General features: G+C 38.6%; 1 protein-coding gene across 2 annotated transcripts in view; it reads left to right on the top strand.

Annotated features, from left to right (window-relative positions):
* The window catches only part of cntnap2a (contactin associated protein 2a), a 304756-nt gene that overhangs the window by 168306 nt on the left and 118670 nt on the right, over positions 1-17780 (top strand). For both annotated transcript variants that reach the window (XM_072378428.1, XM_072378427.1), the window contains exons 10-11: positions 6194-6343; positions 14434-14596. In XM_072378428.1, the coding sequence (XP_072234529.1) occupies positions 6194-6343; positions 14434-14596 (313 nt within the window). The remainder of the gene's footprint in view (positions 1-6193; positions 6344-14433; positions 14597-17780) is intronic.

Raw genomic sequence — 17780 nt, 5'->3', positions numbered from 1 at the left:
AAGGCCCTGAGACCAGAATTCTAAAAGCACAAATAAATGTAGCAGCCTGGGACACTCAATGAACATGAATGAATGAGAATTTCATTCTTGATACAGAAAACACACTCCCTTCCCATCCCAGGATCAATGCATTCTCTGTATCTGTTCATAGCTGTAGCCCCATGCACAAGTCTCCACTGGAGGTCTGCTTTTCGCTTTTCAACAGGCAGCTTCTGCAGAGTCTGCCAAAAACTATATCCACCTCAACTCCTGAAGACCTTCCAGTTGGGCCCCCCCAATCCCTCCACATCCCTACAGCTAGGGAAACGGACAGGGAGGGGAAACTATATTCACCACCCTCAACCAATTGGTCACACAGAGTCCGATCCCTAACAAAGGTTTGTGTTCTGACACATTTTGGCAGAGCAGCATGGACCTCCTCCACTACCCTATGGATCAGCCTGGCAAAGGTGATGTTGCTCCTCTCCCTCAGCAGGTCCACAGATGCAGATACCAGCTTCAGCAGGTGGCCCAGTTTGGTGCTGTCAGCCTCCCTTAGGCTAGCCTGCAGGCTAGCAGACTGTAGGGTTTGATGAAGGTGTTGACAAAAAAGAAACTCCTGAAATACCCACATGCCCAGAGTCTCATTGGGTTTTCGTGTGAAATGTAAAGTTTACCATGCCTGCAGGACTGAGCTATAGAAAGGACAAAGTCCAGTAAGATCCATGTTCTCAATTTCCAACAGGTAAACACAGGCGTAAACAGGTGGCAAAATGTAAATGTAGTCTTTTGTTTCAGAGTAACTTGCAAAGTCGAATTACTTACATTTTTTATTTTACTTTCTTGTTTTATTAGATTGCTTTCTCTGTAATTTTGGAAATAGTGTAAATTTAATGTTGTTAGATTTCCTTCTACCTGTAAATAAACACAAAAGTCTGCTAACTGATTATGGCAGGTAACATTAATGCTCATTTGGTCCATGGTAAAGTTCAATCAATGACTGAAATCCAGTAAAAGATACACACTTATATAACCTACCCAGTAGTACTTCAGATTGGCTCACTTTGCTCTTTTCTTCTTATTATTTGGTAGATTGTGGCTATAATCCTAGAGCCCTGGTATGTCACAGACAATTATGTTGAGCTTTTTTTTCAATATTTTTTTAGCTTGTCGTCATTTATTCATTAACACATGTACTGATCCCTGCTTCCAGTGACATCAGAAGAATTTCAATGCTGATAGGCTGTTGCAAAAAAGAATCACACAAATTATTCACTAAACCTGAACCAAGTTCACAAATGTGGGTTCTCTCTGAGTACTCTGGCTTCCTCCCACCATCCAAAAATGTACATGGTAGGTTAATTGGTGATCCTAACATTACTCTTGGAATGAGTGTGAGCGTGCATGGTTGTTTGTCTCTGTGTGGCCTTGTGTTTGGCCCGGTGACCCATACAGTTCACTTTGCATTTGGTTTGAACACACCATATTTCAGTACTAAATAAATTAAATGACAGCCTTTGTCGGAATGGGGCTCTAGTTTATTTCAAGAATAGCAGAGCCTTGTTTCGAGCAAGCAGAACTGTCTTCTGTGAATTTATATAATTCATCTTTTGAAACCAAGGACAGTATGGTATTCACAAAGTTTGTATAATTTTATCATTTTCTTTTGAAATGACAACTTGATGAATATGTACAGATTTGATGGATGTGGGTTTTGCACTGATCTTTGAGTTTAAGGCCTAGTGAAGGCACCTCTCATTATTTGAAAATAAAGAGGGAACATGAAGAAACCAGTGAAGGTATTAAAATAACCAATATCACCCCAAAGCCCACAGTTTTCATGAAGCTGCATATAAACAACACTTCACTTTTTTAGCTGTAGAATTAGAACTTTTTCAGTAAAAGTAAGAACATGAATTATCTCAGAATTTTGCATGAGGTCCATATAGTTCCCCGTTTTTATTGTGAAAGGTAAAGCATTTAATGCAAAGTTATATTGTTTTTCTTTGTTAAATATCTCATGACTATATTTAATTTTATAGTTGCATTATTACAAGAATAAAAAGCATACCTGTTTATGTATTTCTGGCCATTTAAGTACACAAAATTATCCTCAAGATCTCGTCCAATTTGATGCTAGTGAACTGTACTTCAGTCTTGGAATTATCCAGCTCTTTCTTTTGTACCTGTAGCACCTCTTCACTGACAGTCACTCTCAAAACCATTGCTGCCATTTTTCTACTTGTACAAAAAACATAATGGGCCTATTGCTCTGCAGCAATTTCAAGCTTTTCTAAAATGTGATGTTTGTAATTACTAACCAGAAATCAGTCACTCGGGCTCCGTCACCTTTTTCTTCTGGAGCTACTATTCAGTCTTGGTTAATTCCAGCTCTACTTAAATGGCTTTCACTTTGTGTTCAGTGGCTGTCAGTCCAGTTCTCTTCATTGATATATTATAGAGACATATGTTTTGAGTTTACCTCACATTTATCAACATTTTATCAAAAATAAAGATGGCATTTTCTCGGGTGGAGCCTTATGTTCAACCTAAAAAGTGAATTCACTGATCAGTCAGTCATCAGAAAATGATTCTGCAATTTCACTGGAACTGGCAACAAAATGTGCATATTTACAAATGTTAGTTGGACAGAAAAAAAAAAATGTTGAGGACAAAAAAAAAATGTCCACAATTCTACCCTCTGCTCTACCACCATGTCTCTCAGAGCTCTTAGCTCATCCCAGATATCAATCCCAGTGTGTTCACTCATCTGGAAACTGTGGTCAGTGCCTCCACTCTCTCCTCCAGAGCACGTCCCAGACAGACAGAGCACCAACACCAGCAGCGTAGTACGCCTCAAAACTTTACTGTCCAGGAACATCACTCAGACATTGAGTGGAATGAGATGTTAGTGTGCAGCACATACCCTGTAAAAAGAATCCCCACTGACCACAGGTGCAGGCAAAGATAACTTACTCTTATTTGTCCCACACTGACTTGGCAAAAGACCACATAGACCATATTTAGAATTGTTTTCTGTAGCAGTGCTGACAGCTTATCTTACAAGGCCAAATTCCAATTTACATTTGTTTAAAAGGGCTCCAAAAATCTAATTACTTAAAGATATATTTTACTTATCTATGTCACTGTTTATCTTGTTTATACAGATTGTGGACAGTTGCACATGGTCACCAGCTTCATTATCCAGTGCATTTAGTACATTTTCCCACTCACATTAATGATAGATGGAACATACAACATCACTAATGATAGTGTTGTTGACAGTTTAAGTGTTTTATGTGACCTCAAAATATATTTCCCTTGCAGAGGCAAGATGAAAGTGCAAAAATAAGATAAGAGTTATGAGAATATTAAACATGAAGTATGATATACCGCAATCCATTTACATCTACAGTTCATTGTTCATTATGTCGAATCATCTTCAACCTCTTAGAGTGATGTGAGATTATTTTTAATGCCTCCCTTACAATGGATAAAATATCTATTTTTCACTCACTGTCATCCAGCAGCGTCAAATGACTTTTTAGTAGATGCAGAGATCTAAATCTCTATGCTCCAGTTCTGATTGGAAATGGTGTTAAACTAACTAAACTCCCAGGTTGAAATGCTAATTTTTTTGTTGATTGTGCTGCACTCAGGGCTGTAAAAATAAGCAGAATCCTGAAATAAATGTTGAAAACACATTTACCAACTGCAGTGTCTCACATGGAGGCTCTGAAACTGACAGGAGAACCTATCCATGAACTTAAGATTTGCAGTGGATCCATTTCACCAGTCTGCACAGTGGTTGGCCGCTCACACTTTCAGTCCCGCTGTGCAGGGCTGAGTCCTGCTGTTCGGTCAAGAATTAAAAAAAAAAAAAAAAAAAGAAAAGCAACACTTTCTTTGAAATATTATCAGAAATTGTGCTCCACCATTGCCTCTATGATAGTCAAGTGCCATCCCTCTGTTGTACAAGCCTGCAGGGTTGTCTTTTAGAGCAATATGTGTAACAATTCACTGAAAGTAACCACGGTGCTTTTTGATGGGGGTCAGTTGCTTTCTATTAGCGTGTCTGCTTCTTCTTTTTATTAAATTTCTGCAGACTTTGGAATAAAGAAGAATATAAAATCTTTGATTTTCATTTTATTTAAAAACAAAGCAAAGCAACTGGCCAGCCTGTCATCTTCTTATCAGGCAGCTGCATATGAATCAGCCTTGAACCAGTCTTATCTAGTTAAATCTGCATAATTCTCTTCGTCCTTTTCAAGGATATTTTGGGCTCCTTTTTTTTTTATCTGTAACAAGCAGCCAAGGTATGCAGGCTATAGACTCAGTGTGTGCATTGTCAGTGAAAGTGGCATGACATATCTGCACATGTGAGTTTCATTGTTGGCTTCAGCAGTCTTCAGAGTGTGAAAGTTTGATAAGACTTCTATCACTGAGAAGCTCATTATTCAAAGCTTTTACAGGAGATGTAAAGCAGATCAGAGGACAAAATGTTAGACGATATCAATTCCGCATAGTATTTAGAATGCAGAAGGGGATGGGATTGGAGCGGATACTGATTACATCAAACCAACGTACAGGCAGAAATGTAAGGAGGTTATCAATGTAGCTTTTAGCCAGAACTTTTTCTGTTGTTGTTAAACAAAGCAGAACCATCTTCTCTTTTTGCAGTGTTAACATTATCATTATATTAGTCACCTTTACAGGGCTTGTGGAAATGTAATTGTGTATCATGTGTCATTTATACTGCTGTGTTTGTGCATATTCAACAATACCATCAGCATCCCAATAGTGGTATTACTCCCAGAAAATGTAGGTCTTGGATTTTAATCTGTTTGGTTACTGCCTTCATCACACACACACACACACACACTGATGAAGATTGATTAGTGCAGACTTCATGCTGATATAAAAGTCAGTGTCTTCAAGTGCATTCTTTGAAGAGATGAACAATATGAAAGTGTGTCTTTCAAGCAGTGAAGACTAAGGCAGACACTGCCACACACATAGCAAGTGAACAAAGAGAAGCTCGTAGATGCTCTAACACATATGGTTCAAATGTATTGACACAAATAGCATGGCCATTTATGTGTATTGACTGGCAACCAGATCCATGAGTATGTGCACTCTGCCTAGAATGATTTGCAGGTGACCGTACCTTGAACTTTCCTGCAGTGTCCTCACTATTGATGTATTAAAGTCAGTGAAGCAGTGAATTAAACCCAATCGAAAAAGATAAATACTGTAGCAGATGTGCACAAAAGAAGATAAGCAAAAAGACACTAAGGAAAAAAAAAAGTTTAATGTAGATATGCACAAAAAGAAATTAAGACAGAGGGACAGATGCAGGCAAGGGTGGAAGAATGAACTGAGCTCGGTGTCAGTAAGAGGTGATGTATAGATGAGAGGGTGATGAGAGTGAGCTGGCTTCTCTTTCAGCTCCAGTAGTAATGCCCCTTTCCAAAACATCACTCATATTTAATGGAGCACAGCTACAATGAAGTGGTGGGAAAGGACAGCACATAACTTGCCTGCATCAAGTACAGACATACTACACCGACATATGCAGACAACCCCACATATTACAGACATGGGAGCCTTGAGAATGGAAGGTGCCATCGTCGAAGAGGACAGGGAAGAGAAATAAGCAAGAGAATAAAGAAGAAAGAATCGAGGAGCATCAGCATGCATATGTAACCACTGGTATAAGTGAGGGAAAAAGCTGTAGAGTCAGGAAGATTATCCTTCACCGAGCTTATCTTTTTCCTGTTGGAGTCACACTTGCCAGTCACACTAGAGAGCCATTGTTGTGGAGAAAAATATGCTATGTGACAAAGTAGAGGGTAAACAAAGAGAGAAATATGTTCTGGTTTGACCAGCCACATACCTCTTACCCATAAAGATTCACACAGTCTTATTGACTTCTAGTTAGAGCCTTGATAATCAACAATGTTCTCCCATTACCCAATCACATTTAAACACTCTTGATTTTTTTATTATGAATTAATGAATATGAAAGAGCAGATATGAATGTTTTGCAATAGTCATTTGAAAATGATTGGACTTGATTGATTGTTCAGCTGAATGTTTTTACTCACTGATCATTTTGCTCTTCACAAGATGTGTTTCTAATTTTCAAATAGAAACCTCATATGTTTTCTGATGACATCTTTGTCCCATCAAAACCCCCCACCCCACTCTCCAGGTTCAGGCCTCAACGATGGCCAGTGGCATGCAGTACGTTTGGTCGCCAAGGAGAACTTTGCCATGTTGACAGTGGATGATGAGGAGGGGTCTGCTGTGCGTTCCACCTCACCTCTCAGCATCTCCACAGGAGGAACTTATCACTTGGGAGGTAAGGGTCACACATGAACAGTAGACTGATGACTTTCTCTTACAGGCATCATCATTCCTCCACAGTGGACCCTAATTTGTATAATTCCTTGTTTAATTAAAATGATGTTAAGAAATAGAAAACTCTTAAAATCCATGAAAAAATACAGTTTCTTTCATGCCAGTGTCTAGGCTTAATTTGTTTTCAAAAATGTTATATTGCTTGAACTTTACAGTCACTGGCACCAGTAACACTTGTGATTTAATGCAATCCAAAAACTGCACCACTATAAATTCTACTTTCTGTAGCGTCTACGATTTCAGTGTTTGTTGACGTTTGGTTGAGTCTATGTAAATCCTTGTAGTAAGAGCTGAGACACTGGAGGCCAGCTACAGACACACAACTACACGGAGATAACACAGACAGCATCCTTAATCTGTCTGAATTAGAAATATGCCAGGTTAATGATGCCAGACACAGTTATCTGTCTGCTAAATGATGTATGTGTGTGAGTGTGTGTGTGTGAATGTGGGGGGTGGGGTGTCTGTATGAAATTACAGTAACTGAGAGAGATAGTCTGGCTCTGATAGCTCCATCATGCCTCTGTCCCCTCTCTCTAACAGAGTACAATCTCCTCAATCAAGGAAAACCATTTCCTCAGGTCGGTCAATAAGGATCAGGGCACTTCTCAGACGCAGACACATCTAACTTCTTTTACACAGTTGTCTGTTTTAATATCCTCACTTGCACTGAGTAAATCTCTTAACTCCATAATGACTCTATACTTTAGTTTTTTTAGCCTTTGTATACAAATACAATGTATTTTTTGTTCATTCTTTCTCTCTTAATCCTACATTTTTCTTTATTTTTATTCTTAGATCCGGTTTCTTGCTTGATTTGGTGTCTGTCTTCTCTGGTCCTTGCTTTCCTCTGTCTTCTCTCACCTGGTCTCCATTTTTGATCCAATTGGTGATTTATTGATTTCGGTAAGCAGAGCTGTGAATCAATAGTGGCTGCGAAGAGAGGATCTCTGTAATGTCCTTACTCCTTGAAGAGGGCATTGGAGATAGATGGATTAAGGCAGAATGAGAGAGAGGAGAAGACGTAAAAAAAATAGTGAAGAAGAGTAAGTGCAAACAAGTAAAGAGAGAAAGAGGGAGAAAGTTTTTGAATCGATGTATACTGTTAGTAGGTTATTGGATGAGACTAAGTCTAGAAAGAGATGAACATAATGGAAAAAAAATATCTGCATTTTCCACTGGCTTGAGTCATGTTCTGTAGTTATACTGCATATATTTTAACCAGGCTATGAAGATAACAGCACAACGCTGACAATAGTGTATGAAATCCATATACAATATGTGGTAAATCACCTCATAACTTGCAGTGCAGTCTGAATTAGCAGCTGCTGCGACTGGGGTTTTTACTTGTTAATGTTACATGACATAATGTATGGAAAGGAGCAGGGAGCCCGGTGGTAAATGCAGGTTTGAAGGATGTTTAGTATTGCTCTGCTTTATTGAAAAGTGGGCTTTTGCCAATTTCTCTGTAGGCGCATGTTTGGGTCTGGCTACTTGAGTACAAAGATTTGCATCAGATCAGTCCCCAGATTTCATGACACTGTTTTTTTTTCCTCTCATTAAATACTTCCCTAAAACAATGCAAAGAATCTCTTGAGTCAGCTAAATCTGTGTGTTAGGTTTAGAATGAGTATTCATGTTTGTGAACTTTTATCACTAGGATTAGTGGATGTTTTTGACCAAATGCCAAGAAATTCCCAAACGCATGTGCTTTTCTTTAAAACACTCCACCTCATCAGAAGCTCATTTCCATCCCAGAACAGAAGTGACATAATACTATAGTGAGTGTACAAAAGACACTTTAGCCTTTGGCTTGCCCTCAATTATACTCTCTGATCACTCAACTTGAAAAGTCAAAGAGGCCAAGCAAATTAAACTGCCCTAAAGCTCTCCTACAGTTTTACATCAGCATTTCCTGTGGCTGAGAGGGTTCTATCCATGTGCCACAATTAGCAGAGACCTTTCTGTATCATGAACATTTTCTTCTCTTATAGACACAACAAGACCCACGCTAATTGCCCTGAGTAATTTATGCAAGTTCAGTCATCCAGGTAGCCATCTGCTTCAAATCACATGGCTTTAAGGCATCACTTTGCTGTTTCCACTGGCAACAGTTGTTAGTGATACACCAATGACTGAACCAGAAAAGGCTGTTTAAGTTATACTATACTAACATGACATTGTAGAGACTCATTTCCATACTTATTGACTTACTTGTCTCTGCTCATTTTTTGTTGTCCCACGTCATGGTCAGGACACTTCCAAAGTTTGGTGGGTTAAACAAACCTTTTGAAACGGGTATATCAGATGGTGTTATTATGGTGTGGCTCTGAAAGGCATTGTACCAACAGAAATTTGTATGTTTGCATTACATTTTCACATTAATATTTTTAAAGTGGACCTGACTGAGTGCCTCTGGAGAAACTTTTTCAATGTCAAGAATGAAAATTTGACTATTTGTATCTTCTATATTCTTATGTTAAGATTTTTCCCCCTCAAGTGTTTATTTATCAAGCATGGAGAACTCATGAGGGCTAATCACTGTTAGTTTGTAGCTTTACTGTCACACAGATGTATGGAGAATGACTGACAAAAACACTGGGACACTATTTTATTTGACCTTTACAATATGATATGATTGACTTTTAAAAGCTTCAGTTCACCTGGCTGATGGTAACTGAAGTAATTGAAGGCATTCAAATGGATACTTGGCACATATAGTCAAGCATGCACGCACACACACACAGGTACACAAAGACATGAAATTATGGCATTTTTTAACGTAATTGTCAGTTTGTATTTATTCTAATAGCGAGCGATTTATTTAATGGGTGTGTGTGTGGGTAGTGCAGTAGTGGTTTTACCTATGTCTGATTCTGCAAACACAATACATACAATATTCTTTTAAGTCAGAAAGAAAAACCTTCTTTTAATACTGCTATTTAGTTATTTTATAATCCAAAGGAATTAGTCTGATTTGCAATGTTAAGTCAAATGAATTGGCATAAAACTATTAGTTTCACCATTTTAGGTGGCTGCTCATTAATGCTTCAATTAATGACCAGATTTCCCTAATTGGCTGTGTTGATATATTTCAATGACAATGAAGAGAGACATTACACAGATTATGATATCCAAGAAGGAAAGTGCAAATGATAACCATTGTATTTTCTTTACTTTTCTTCCTTACTTCTGTCAAGATTTTTTTTTTAAATGATCCTGTATGTGCAGCTTTTTATTGCAGTTGATTTTCTAATTCTTTTCTTCTGAAAACCTAATACAACCTTCGCAAGGGAAAAACAATTACCCAGACATGTCAGGTGAAAAGGTGCAACATTTCAGTGACGCACATTGTTCTTTTACCCTGAGATGATGCACTCGCTGAGAACAGTTACCTTTGACTTCGGTGGTGCTAATTTGACAAGTAAAGACTATTATTGTAGAAGTAAGAATCTTGCCTTTTCTGATTTTGTTGCATCAAAATTCACTCCTCACACCCAAGGTTACAGTGTTACCAGATATTATACTCTGATGACAACAAAACTGCCCCTTTTTTTCTCTCTCTGTATATACTCTCATGCTCTTCTGTTTGATTACCCTCTATTTCTTTTATCTTCTTCAGATTTGTAGTTTGTCCTCTTTTGTTGTTTGTTTGTTTTTTGTCCTCATCTTTAGGTCACCAGATCACCCCCTTCCTTTGCCTCCCCCCTCCTCTCCTCTTTTTCTCCCTTTATTTCCACTTCTCTGTCCTTCAGGCGGCTGTTTTTTGAAGCAGTCTTCTGTACCCAAAGCCTATTTTATGGAGAGTAGTTTCTCACACCTGAATCAGCGCTCAGAGAAATTAGTAACTGACTGATGTGAGACATTGACAAATTGGATTTCTCAAGAGGCAAAGCACATGGACACTCATGCTAACACAAAGCATGTTTGCTTGACACTAGAAAAATGTAATTATTGCATTAGTTTAACCAAAAGTGGGCATTTGACAGTGGGCATGTTAGTCGAACCAAAATGGTTTCTAAATAATCAAACTAACACACCCAGATAAAGCAGGTGGGCATACACTCTATGATCAACTCAACTCAGATGGGCTTTCAACATATGCTTTTTTTTTTAAATTTTTGTAAAACCAGTGAAACACTTACATCATTGCAGCCAATTTACCTTGAAAGCTGCTCTCCTTCCTTCACAGTTTTTATGTTTCTTCTGTCAGATGGCTGAACATGTCACAAATTGGGATGGAGTAACTGTCCATTAAACCTTAGTCGATTTTTCCATCTGTATTTCTTTTCTGGTTTTACTGAGATGTTTCAAACGTTCGAAAAGCATTTCTTAGCGTGATTGTTAACTTTTGTTATTTTGGAAATGTCATCTCCTCTTTTACAGTGTGACTCAAAATCCAACAGCATTTATCTTAAACTTGAACTATGAAATACCATGTTTTAATGCTTCAGTACTCTTGAATGGATATTAAAGTATCTACATGTTCCCTCTGATTTTCATTTAGACTTAAAAAAGAAACATCTAACACACGTTGTATGAATTACACGTTTTAACCAAAACCACTCTTTGAGTATTGCAGCCTCTTCTGCTTCATCTAATGGCTTGTGATGAATTAGACATGAGACTCTGACAGCCACATTTATCAAGGAACAGCTCAGTATGTGCACTTGATATTATTTTGTTTAAGTGCATGTAGTCTTGCCATTGTGGTTGGTTACATATTGTTCTTAACAACATTACCTGAGTGCAACAATGTTTGACATGCACACATATTGGGTTTGCTTGACTGAACCTTTAAGGAGCTGTAAATACTTCTTACAGTTAAGTGAAACAACAGTGGGTGAAAATTCAGCATTTGGTCAGAAGAAAAGTACATTTTATCCACAAGATAATTTTTTGTTAGAATCTAAATATTGGTTGTTTTTTTTTTTGTTTTTTTTTGTCTATTCTGGAAATGCTCTAGAGTTTCGTCCTTCGGACAGTTGTTTAATAATTCACATCCGAGTATTTTGGCAGATTGTCAGTCCGACTTTTCTGGAAGCATGCCTCTTAGTGCTGCCTAAGCTGGGCTCAGGAAGAGGAGAAGCGGAATTGTTCTTCCAGTGTCTTTTGTAAAAGAAGGTTTCTGGGGACAATATGGGAGCCTGTGAAAGAGTGCCAGAAGGACTGCAGGGTATTGTCTCTGTTCCAGATTCTGAAAGGAGTTCTGTTGTGTGTTTACCAGATATTCAAACCATAGAACCTACCCCTGACCCTAACCCATAGAAAAAATATTGCGTTTAGCTCATTTTAGTTTAGTTTTTTAGCCGTGGATGTATAACTGTTAGATGTAATACAGATGTATAACAGCTTAAAGCTATCTCTGCAAACTTTGTGATAATGTTGGAACTCCCTGTAGTCTTTACCTTTTGCTGGTTGCAGTGCAGTTTCATTAAAGTTATGTAATGATAATCTTTGGGGAATAATCAAACCTTTCCACTAACACGACTGTAAGCCAAGCCCAAAGACTAAAATATTCACCAGTAAGAAGACTGAGAACAAAAGAAATCTGGAGTTTAGAGAAAGTCAAGCAACCTGAAACCACCTATGAAACATGGTTGGTGTAGTGTCTTATTTTCCTGCATCTTAGCCTTGATGGCTTGCCATAATCGATGGAACAAGTAATTGTGAATTGCCAACAGTTTATAAAGGAAACATAATGAGTGATAATGCAGTGAGGGAATGAACCACATCATTGAGATCATTCTTCTAAAAACTGATGAAAGAACATTTTGGAATGGTCAAGTCAAAATCTGGATCAATGACAGTCTTCATCAAGTAGAATGTCTGAGTTTAAGCCCTTCTGCACAGTGGGCAGAGCGGATCCAAAAAAAAATGAAAAAAAAACACCACAGTTATTAGTGAACAACCAGCTTCAATGTTTGACATAATTTGTGGGTCTTTTTGGATAAAAGCATCCACTAAACAACTAAATGTTATGTAAAATGCAACAAGGGATCCCAGATACTAAAAACAAAGGTTAAGAAACCTTTTCTTTTTACAAATACCAAATAGATTTGCTTAATCAATAGATGTCCAAGAATCCATTTTATCCATTTTCTATACCCGCTTAATCCAACACAGGATTGCAGGAGCCTATCCCAGCTGTCATTGGGCGAGAGGCAGGGTACACCCTGGACAGGTTTCCAGTCCATCACAGGGACACACAGACTCAAACAAGACAAACAACCATCCATGCTCACTCTCACTCCTAGACACAATTTCTAGTCACCAATTAACCTAACATGAATGTTTTTGGGCAGTGGGAGGAATCTTAGTACCCGGAGAGAACACACGCATACACATGGAAAACATGCAAACTACACACAGAAAGGGCTGAAAGGATTCAAACCCTCTTGCTGTGAGGCGACAGTGCTAACCACTACACTGCCGTGCAGCTCATGTCCAATAATAATGTTTTGGATTATTTTTTTAACATGGTTTTCCTTTTTACTTTTGGGACTTGCTTGAGTATCTGAGGTTGTTTTACGTTACAAATGTATAAAATCTTAAAGGTTCTGGCATGTGGATGAGTGAGCTGGAAACGGCTCAGCTGGCAGCTTGGATAGAGTTGCAGAGCAACAACTCCCTATCTGCTTTCATGGCCTATGGTAACATCCATCCATCCACCCACAGTTTCATGCATTGCACTGCTCATTCTGCCAAACTGTCAGGAAGGCTACATATTCTTTGCATTCATAAGGTATCTACAGCACACAGAGTGCTGCCAGAAAGCAGTCTGCTCCGTTTGCCATCTTCTCTCTCCCTCTCCATGTGTCCGTCTTCTTTTTTTCTCTTTTTTGTCAGTCTCCCTCCCACTCCTCTGGAAAGACAGCAGCCAGATGTGGCAGGAGAAAAGACAGATGGCAAGGATGACAGGAGAAACTTTTTTATTGGGACGAAATGAAAATCAGAAGATGTGAAATGAATGAATCCACCAAAAAACACACATGCAAGCGCATATGTTTCAGTGTTCAACCAGTTTATTTGCTTGCGTCAACCAGCTACATAAACATCCGTCATGTTTGCATGTCTCTCTCTCTCTCACACACACACACACACACACACACACACAATCCATATGCCCCTCACAATCAGCCTTTTCGATGCTTGGCCTTGAGGCTGATGGGCAAGCTGGAGAGTATGACAGCTTATAACATCGCAATGATGGAGATGTCATTGAGCGCAAGTGTTTTATGACTTTTCTATGTGCTTGTGGCAGAGATTGAATTCTGGAGTCTCATCTCCAATGTAAGTTTCTGCCTGTACTCTGTACATAAATACACATGTATGTTGTATGCAGTATACTTAAATACAATTCAGTACACACCTACTCAATGACAGATTTGTATATCCACGGACTTTTGGTATAAAAGATGGCATATGTGCACAAACAAGCTCACACATATACACACAATATGCATACAGTATTGTCCTAGCCTTGTCCCCATTTTAGTCAAGGATCAGTGTTCTTTCTGGATGGGCCACTGACCCATGTAACGCGTACGCAGTATAGTGTAAAATGTGTATGTCCTACAATTTTTTGCGATCTTAGCACTTGTATAATGGATAATAAGCTGTATGACTGATGAAGGTTTATGCTTTAAATAACGTGAAAATAATCTGGTATGTTGGTCCTTATTAAGAACAATGTTGTTTCGTTTTATGTCGACCTATGCCTAAGGCTCTGTTTTCATGATGTCTTTTAAGTTGTAAATCAAAAGAGTCCACTGTGTTCTTCCCACACAGTTACACTTCATTGTTCAAAGAGACTGCTATGCTCTCCTTTATTTCAGTTCCCACTCGTATTCTTTGTATTTTTTCAAACTCTAACTGCCGGTGTTTGGTTTTACTGAAAAGATGAATACATGTGTATGTATGTATGTATGTATGTATGTATGTATATATATATATATATATACATATATATATATATATATATATAAATGCTAATACTGTGCTTTTGTTTGTTTCTTGTATTTGTTCCAGGGTATTTTCTGCAAACATTGTTCCCACCCTCCCAGCGTTCATTTCAGGGGTGCATACAAGCAATCCTCGTGGATGACCAGCCTGCTGATATGCATGCTGTGGAGAAAGGCACCGTGGGAGCCTTTGAGAATGTCAGCCTCGACATGTGCGCAATCATAGACAGGTAAAGAGTGGTAACTGCAGCATGCATATAGCCTCACTATTTATAACAGGAAACGCACATACAGCCAAATGCAGACCACCAAAACAATGAGTGTCATAAATCAAGGGATTTCATGATTCACATCATAAACAATACTGTTAGGTAAAGTCTTTTGATTATTATCCTGAGACTTATTATTCAGGGTTCTCATTGTTGTCTGCGTAACCTCACAAGAATTATATTTGTGTGTCTTGTTTAAATGTGCTTGTCATACAGATAAACTGATCAATTGTCGAGGTGGCTTCCCATTGTAGAGAGTGTGTGTAAACATTGCATTGTTTTCATGTTGAATTAAAAGAATAGGGCCGGTCTTGTTCTTTGAAAACTATCCAGGATATTAAACAAGCATAAAAAATGAGCTACTTCATTGACAAGTATCCCAGAGCTGGAGATTCTGCAAGATACGTCCCAATGTTGGCTCACTGGCAGCATCCATTACAACTTGTTGACATTTCAGTTTATTTAGTTGTCATGGACTAGGCAAACACATTGCGTTGGATTTGTAATACATGAAATTATCCCCATCTTGAGTTGAATTTGAGCACTTGTTTAAACAGAAACCGATTCAGCTGAGATTGACTGCTTTGTTAAATATGGGTTCAATGGCAGACATATTGGTGAATGACACCAAATTTGTACATAATCTTCATTAAATACCGACAGAGAGGTAGATAACAACTATCACTGCTTAATGTAGATGAGTGTAGACTAATAGTGGTCTGGTTTGTTGTAAGGTTTAGAACTAACTAGAAGCTAACTTCAAATCAAACAAATACATCTGAAAGTTTTATTAATATCCAGATTATTTAGCAAAATACTTTTAGTATATTCTAAAAAAAACTGTTGGATATTTCATCCTGTCCAATATAATGTTTTCTGCCTGAAGACTGTGTTGAAAACCGGAAAGCAAAATATGGTTGAAATGCAGGAAACTCCCTCTGTCTGATAGACTATACATCATAAAAGATGTATAGCCAAGGAGGTAACCAATGTTCCCATTTGCTGTAAGAACAACACTAACTAGGGTTGTTATAAAGGGTAATTGTAACATTACTGTCACTTAGTTTAAGCATCCAAAAGACACATAGCAACATTAGTCTTCATTTAGAATTGTTTCTGCTATCCTTACAAAAAGCATATTCAGTTTACTAACTGTAACTGTGAGATAAAATTAGGCTTTACTAGATTCCCACAGTGCTTACCACTCTATCTTTCTACTTACATTTTTTGCCTTCTGTGGGATTATAGAACACTTTTCTTTGTACTTTTTCTTATTAAAAAAAGATTGGATGCTGTGGTTGAAAAAAATATGACAGTGATTAAAAACTGAAAAAAAATGGTTAAGTTGTGACTTATCATAACTAAATAAATAACTAAATAACTAAATCATTAGCTTAAGACATGATTCAAATGGCTGAGGAAAATACAGGTGAGAAAGCCCTTTGTCACTCCTTGAAGCCTTTTTCAATTATAGTGATTTGATACATTTCAGAGTTTTGCCAGAGAAAAAACATTCATGCTTTTAAATTTGCTGGAGATATGACTCTTGCTCTTCTTTCTTAGTCAGTGAATGGGAATGTAGAAATATGCGAACCTGGCACCTCCGACACCTTCACCCACCAGCAGCTGATACTGGCCTTCATTGTATCTACGAAGTGATAACCAATTCTAATATTTGTGTATACTATATTACTATACTATACTATAATACTTGTACTTAAACATCCAATGTGTTATGACTAACTACCACTTAAAAACAAACAATTCAGCTACACTTTGAGCCAGAGAGCGATTTTGAAGAAAGCGAAAAGAAATTAGACATACTGGTAATGCATTCACCTTCTATGCTTTAAACAATTTAAGTGCCGCCCACTCAAAGAGCTGGACTAACTGAGAGCTGCTTGCTAGCCCAGTGCTACCAGAGGTATTTCAGTTACCAGGATTAGTGGCACTCAGCAGGTACCACTGGGCTAGCCTGGGAGACAGCAGAGTGAAGTCTGAGCTGGGCCACATGCCAGCCGGAAGCTTGCTCACAATGGAAATGTTTGCTCTGGGAGTGCTGGGCTAGACAGGGGCTGGCAGAGCGAAGTCTTGCTCTGGGCCAAGCGAGTTTCTGGCTGGCTCACACGACTCGCACATTGCCACGTCCCCTCACTTGTACTTTCCTCTGCTGTGTTTGCGCTGCTCGCTCCCAGCCCAACCCTATCTAGATCAGCGCTTCTATAGCTAGCGGCCTACGTAGTTGACTCCCTTTAAGCAGGGGGAAGGCTTTTCATGGCCTCCCATGGCTCGATGAGTACTACAGCTCCTCACTCTGCCATGTTTCTGCTCTGCCCTCCACCTGTGCTAACTTCCCTTCAGCTTGCTAGCTTCTCACTCAGTCTGTCGCTGTATAGCCTCACCTCCTAGTAGTAACGACTGATTGGTGCTGTTTCCTCCAAATAGTCTGTGTAGTGCATGCAGGCTGTCCGACCTCACTGAGGGCTAACTTTGCTCACGACATACAATGACATACAATCTTTAACAACTATTCAAGATGCAATCCGCTAGAAGAACTTTGAAGTATTGTTAAAGTGATACACAGTGTGAGACCAAGTGTTTCAAACTTATCAGCTCTGAAATTTAAGTTATTTGTTAAAGAGAGGGGAAAAAACTGTGTTGCCAAATCTTCACACATGCCTTTGCATTTTCTTTTTATTATTCTTACGGGCAGCTCTTTCTATCGTCTGTTTTCCCTCTGCAGCACGAGTATGAGATAATACCACTACTAGTTGTTTGCAGCAGAATGACTGAGTTCATTAATTTGATCTATTATTAATTTAATTACCCTAATTGTCGTGAAGTTCCTAAAATGTTCTGGCTCCTATCGTTACAGCTTGCAGTACTGCCCTCCGCTGTGACTTCAAATGTTGTGCATCAGTGCTGCAGTACTTGAGGTGGCCCTTGTTCTGCCATGAAAGATGAATGGGTCCACTGTTACCATCTAACTAATCAGAATGTCTTTGAAGGCAGTTCAATAGCCCTGTCTGACCTCCTTTTGATCAGTGCCGTTCCACTGTGGGATTCTGTTTAGGCTTAGATTTTGCAAGAAACAAAAACCACACACAGACTCATAGGCACATTCTCGTGCCAACACACATAACTG

Source organism: Leuresthes tenuis, unplaced genomic scaffold (assembly GCF_036924035.1).
Source record: "Leuresthes tenuis unplaced genomic scaffold, fLeuTen1.0.hap1 SCAF_24, whole genome shotgun sequence".
Taxonomy (NCBI): Eukaryota; Metazoa; Chordata; class Actinopteri; order Atheriniformes; family Atherinopsidae; genus Leuresthes; species Leuresthes tenuis.
Note: the sequence above shows the minus strand (reverse complement) of the source record. Positions and strands in the feature narration are given on the sequence as shown.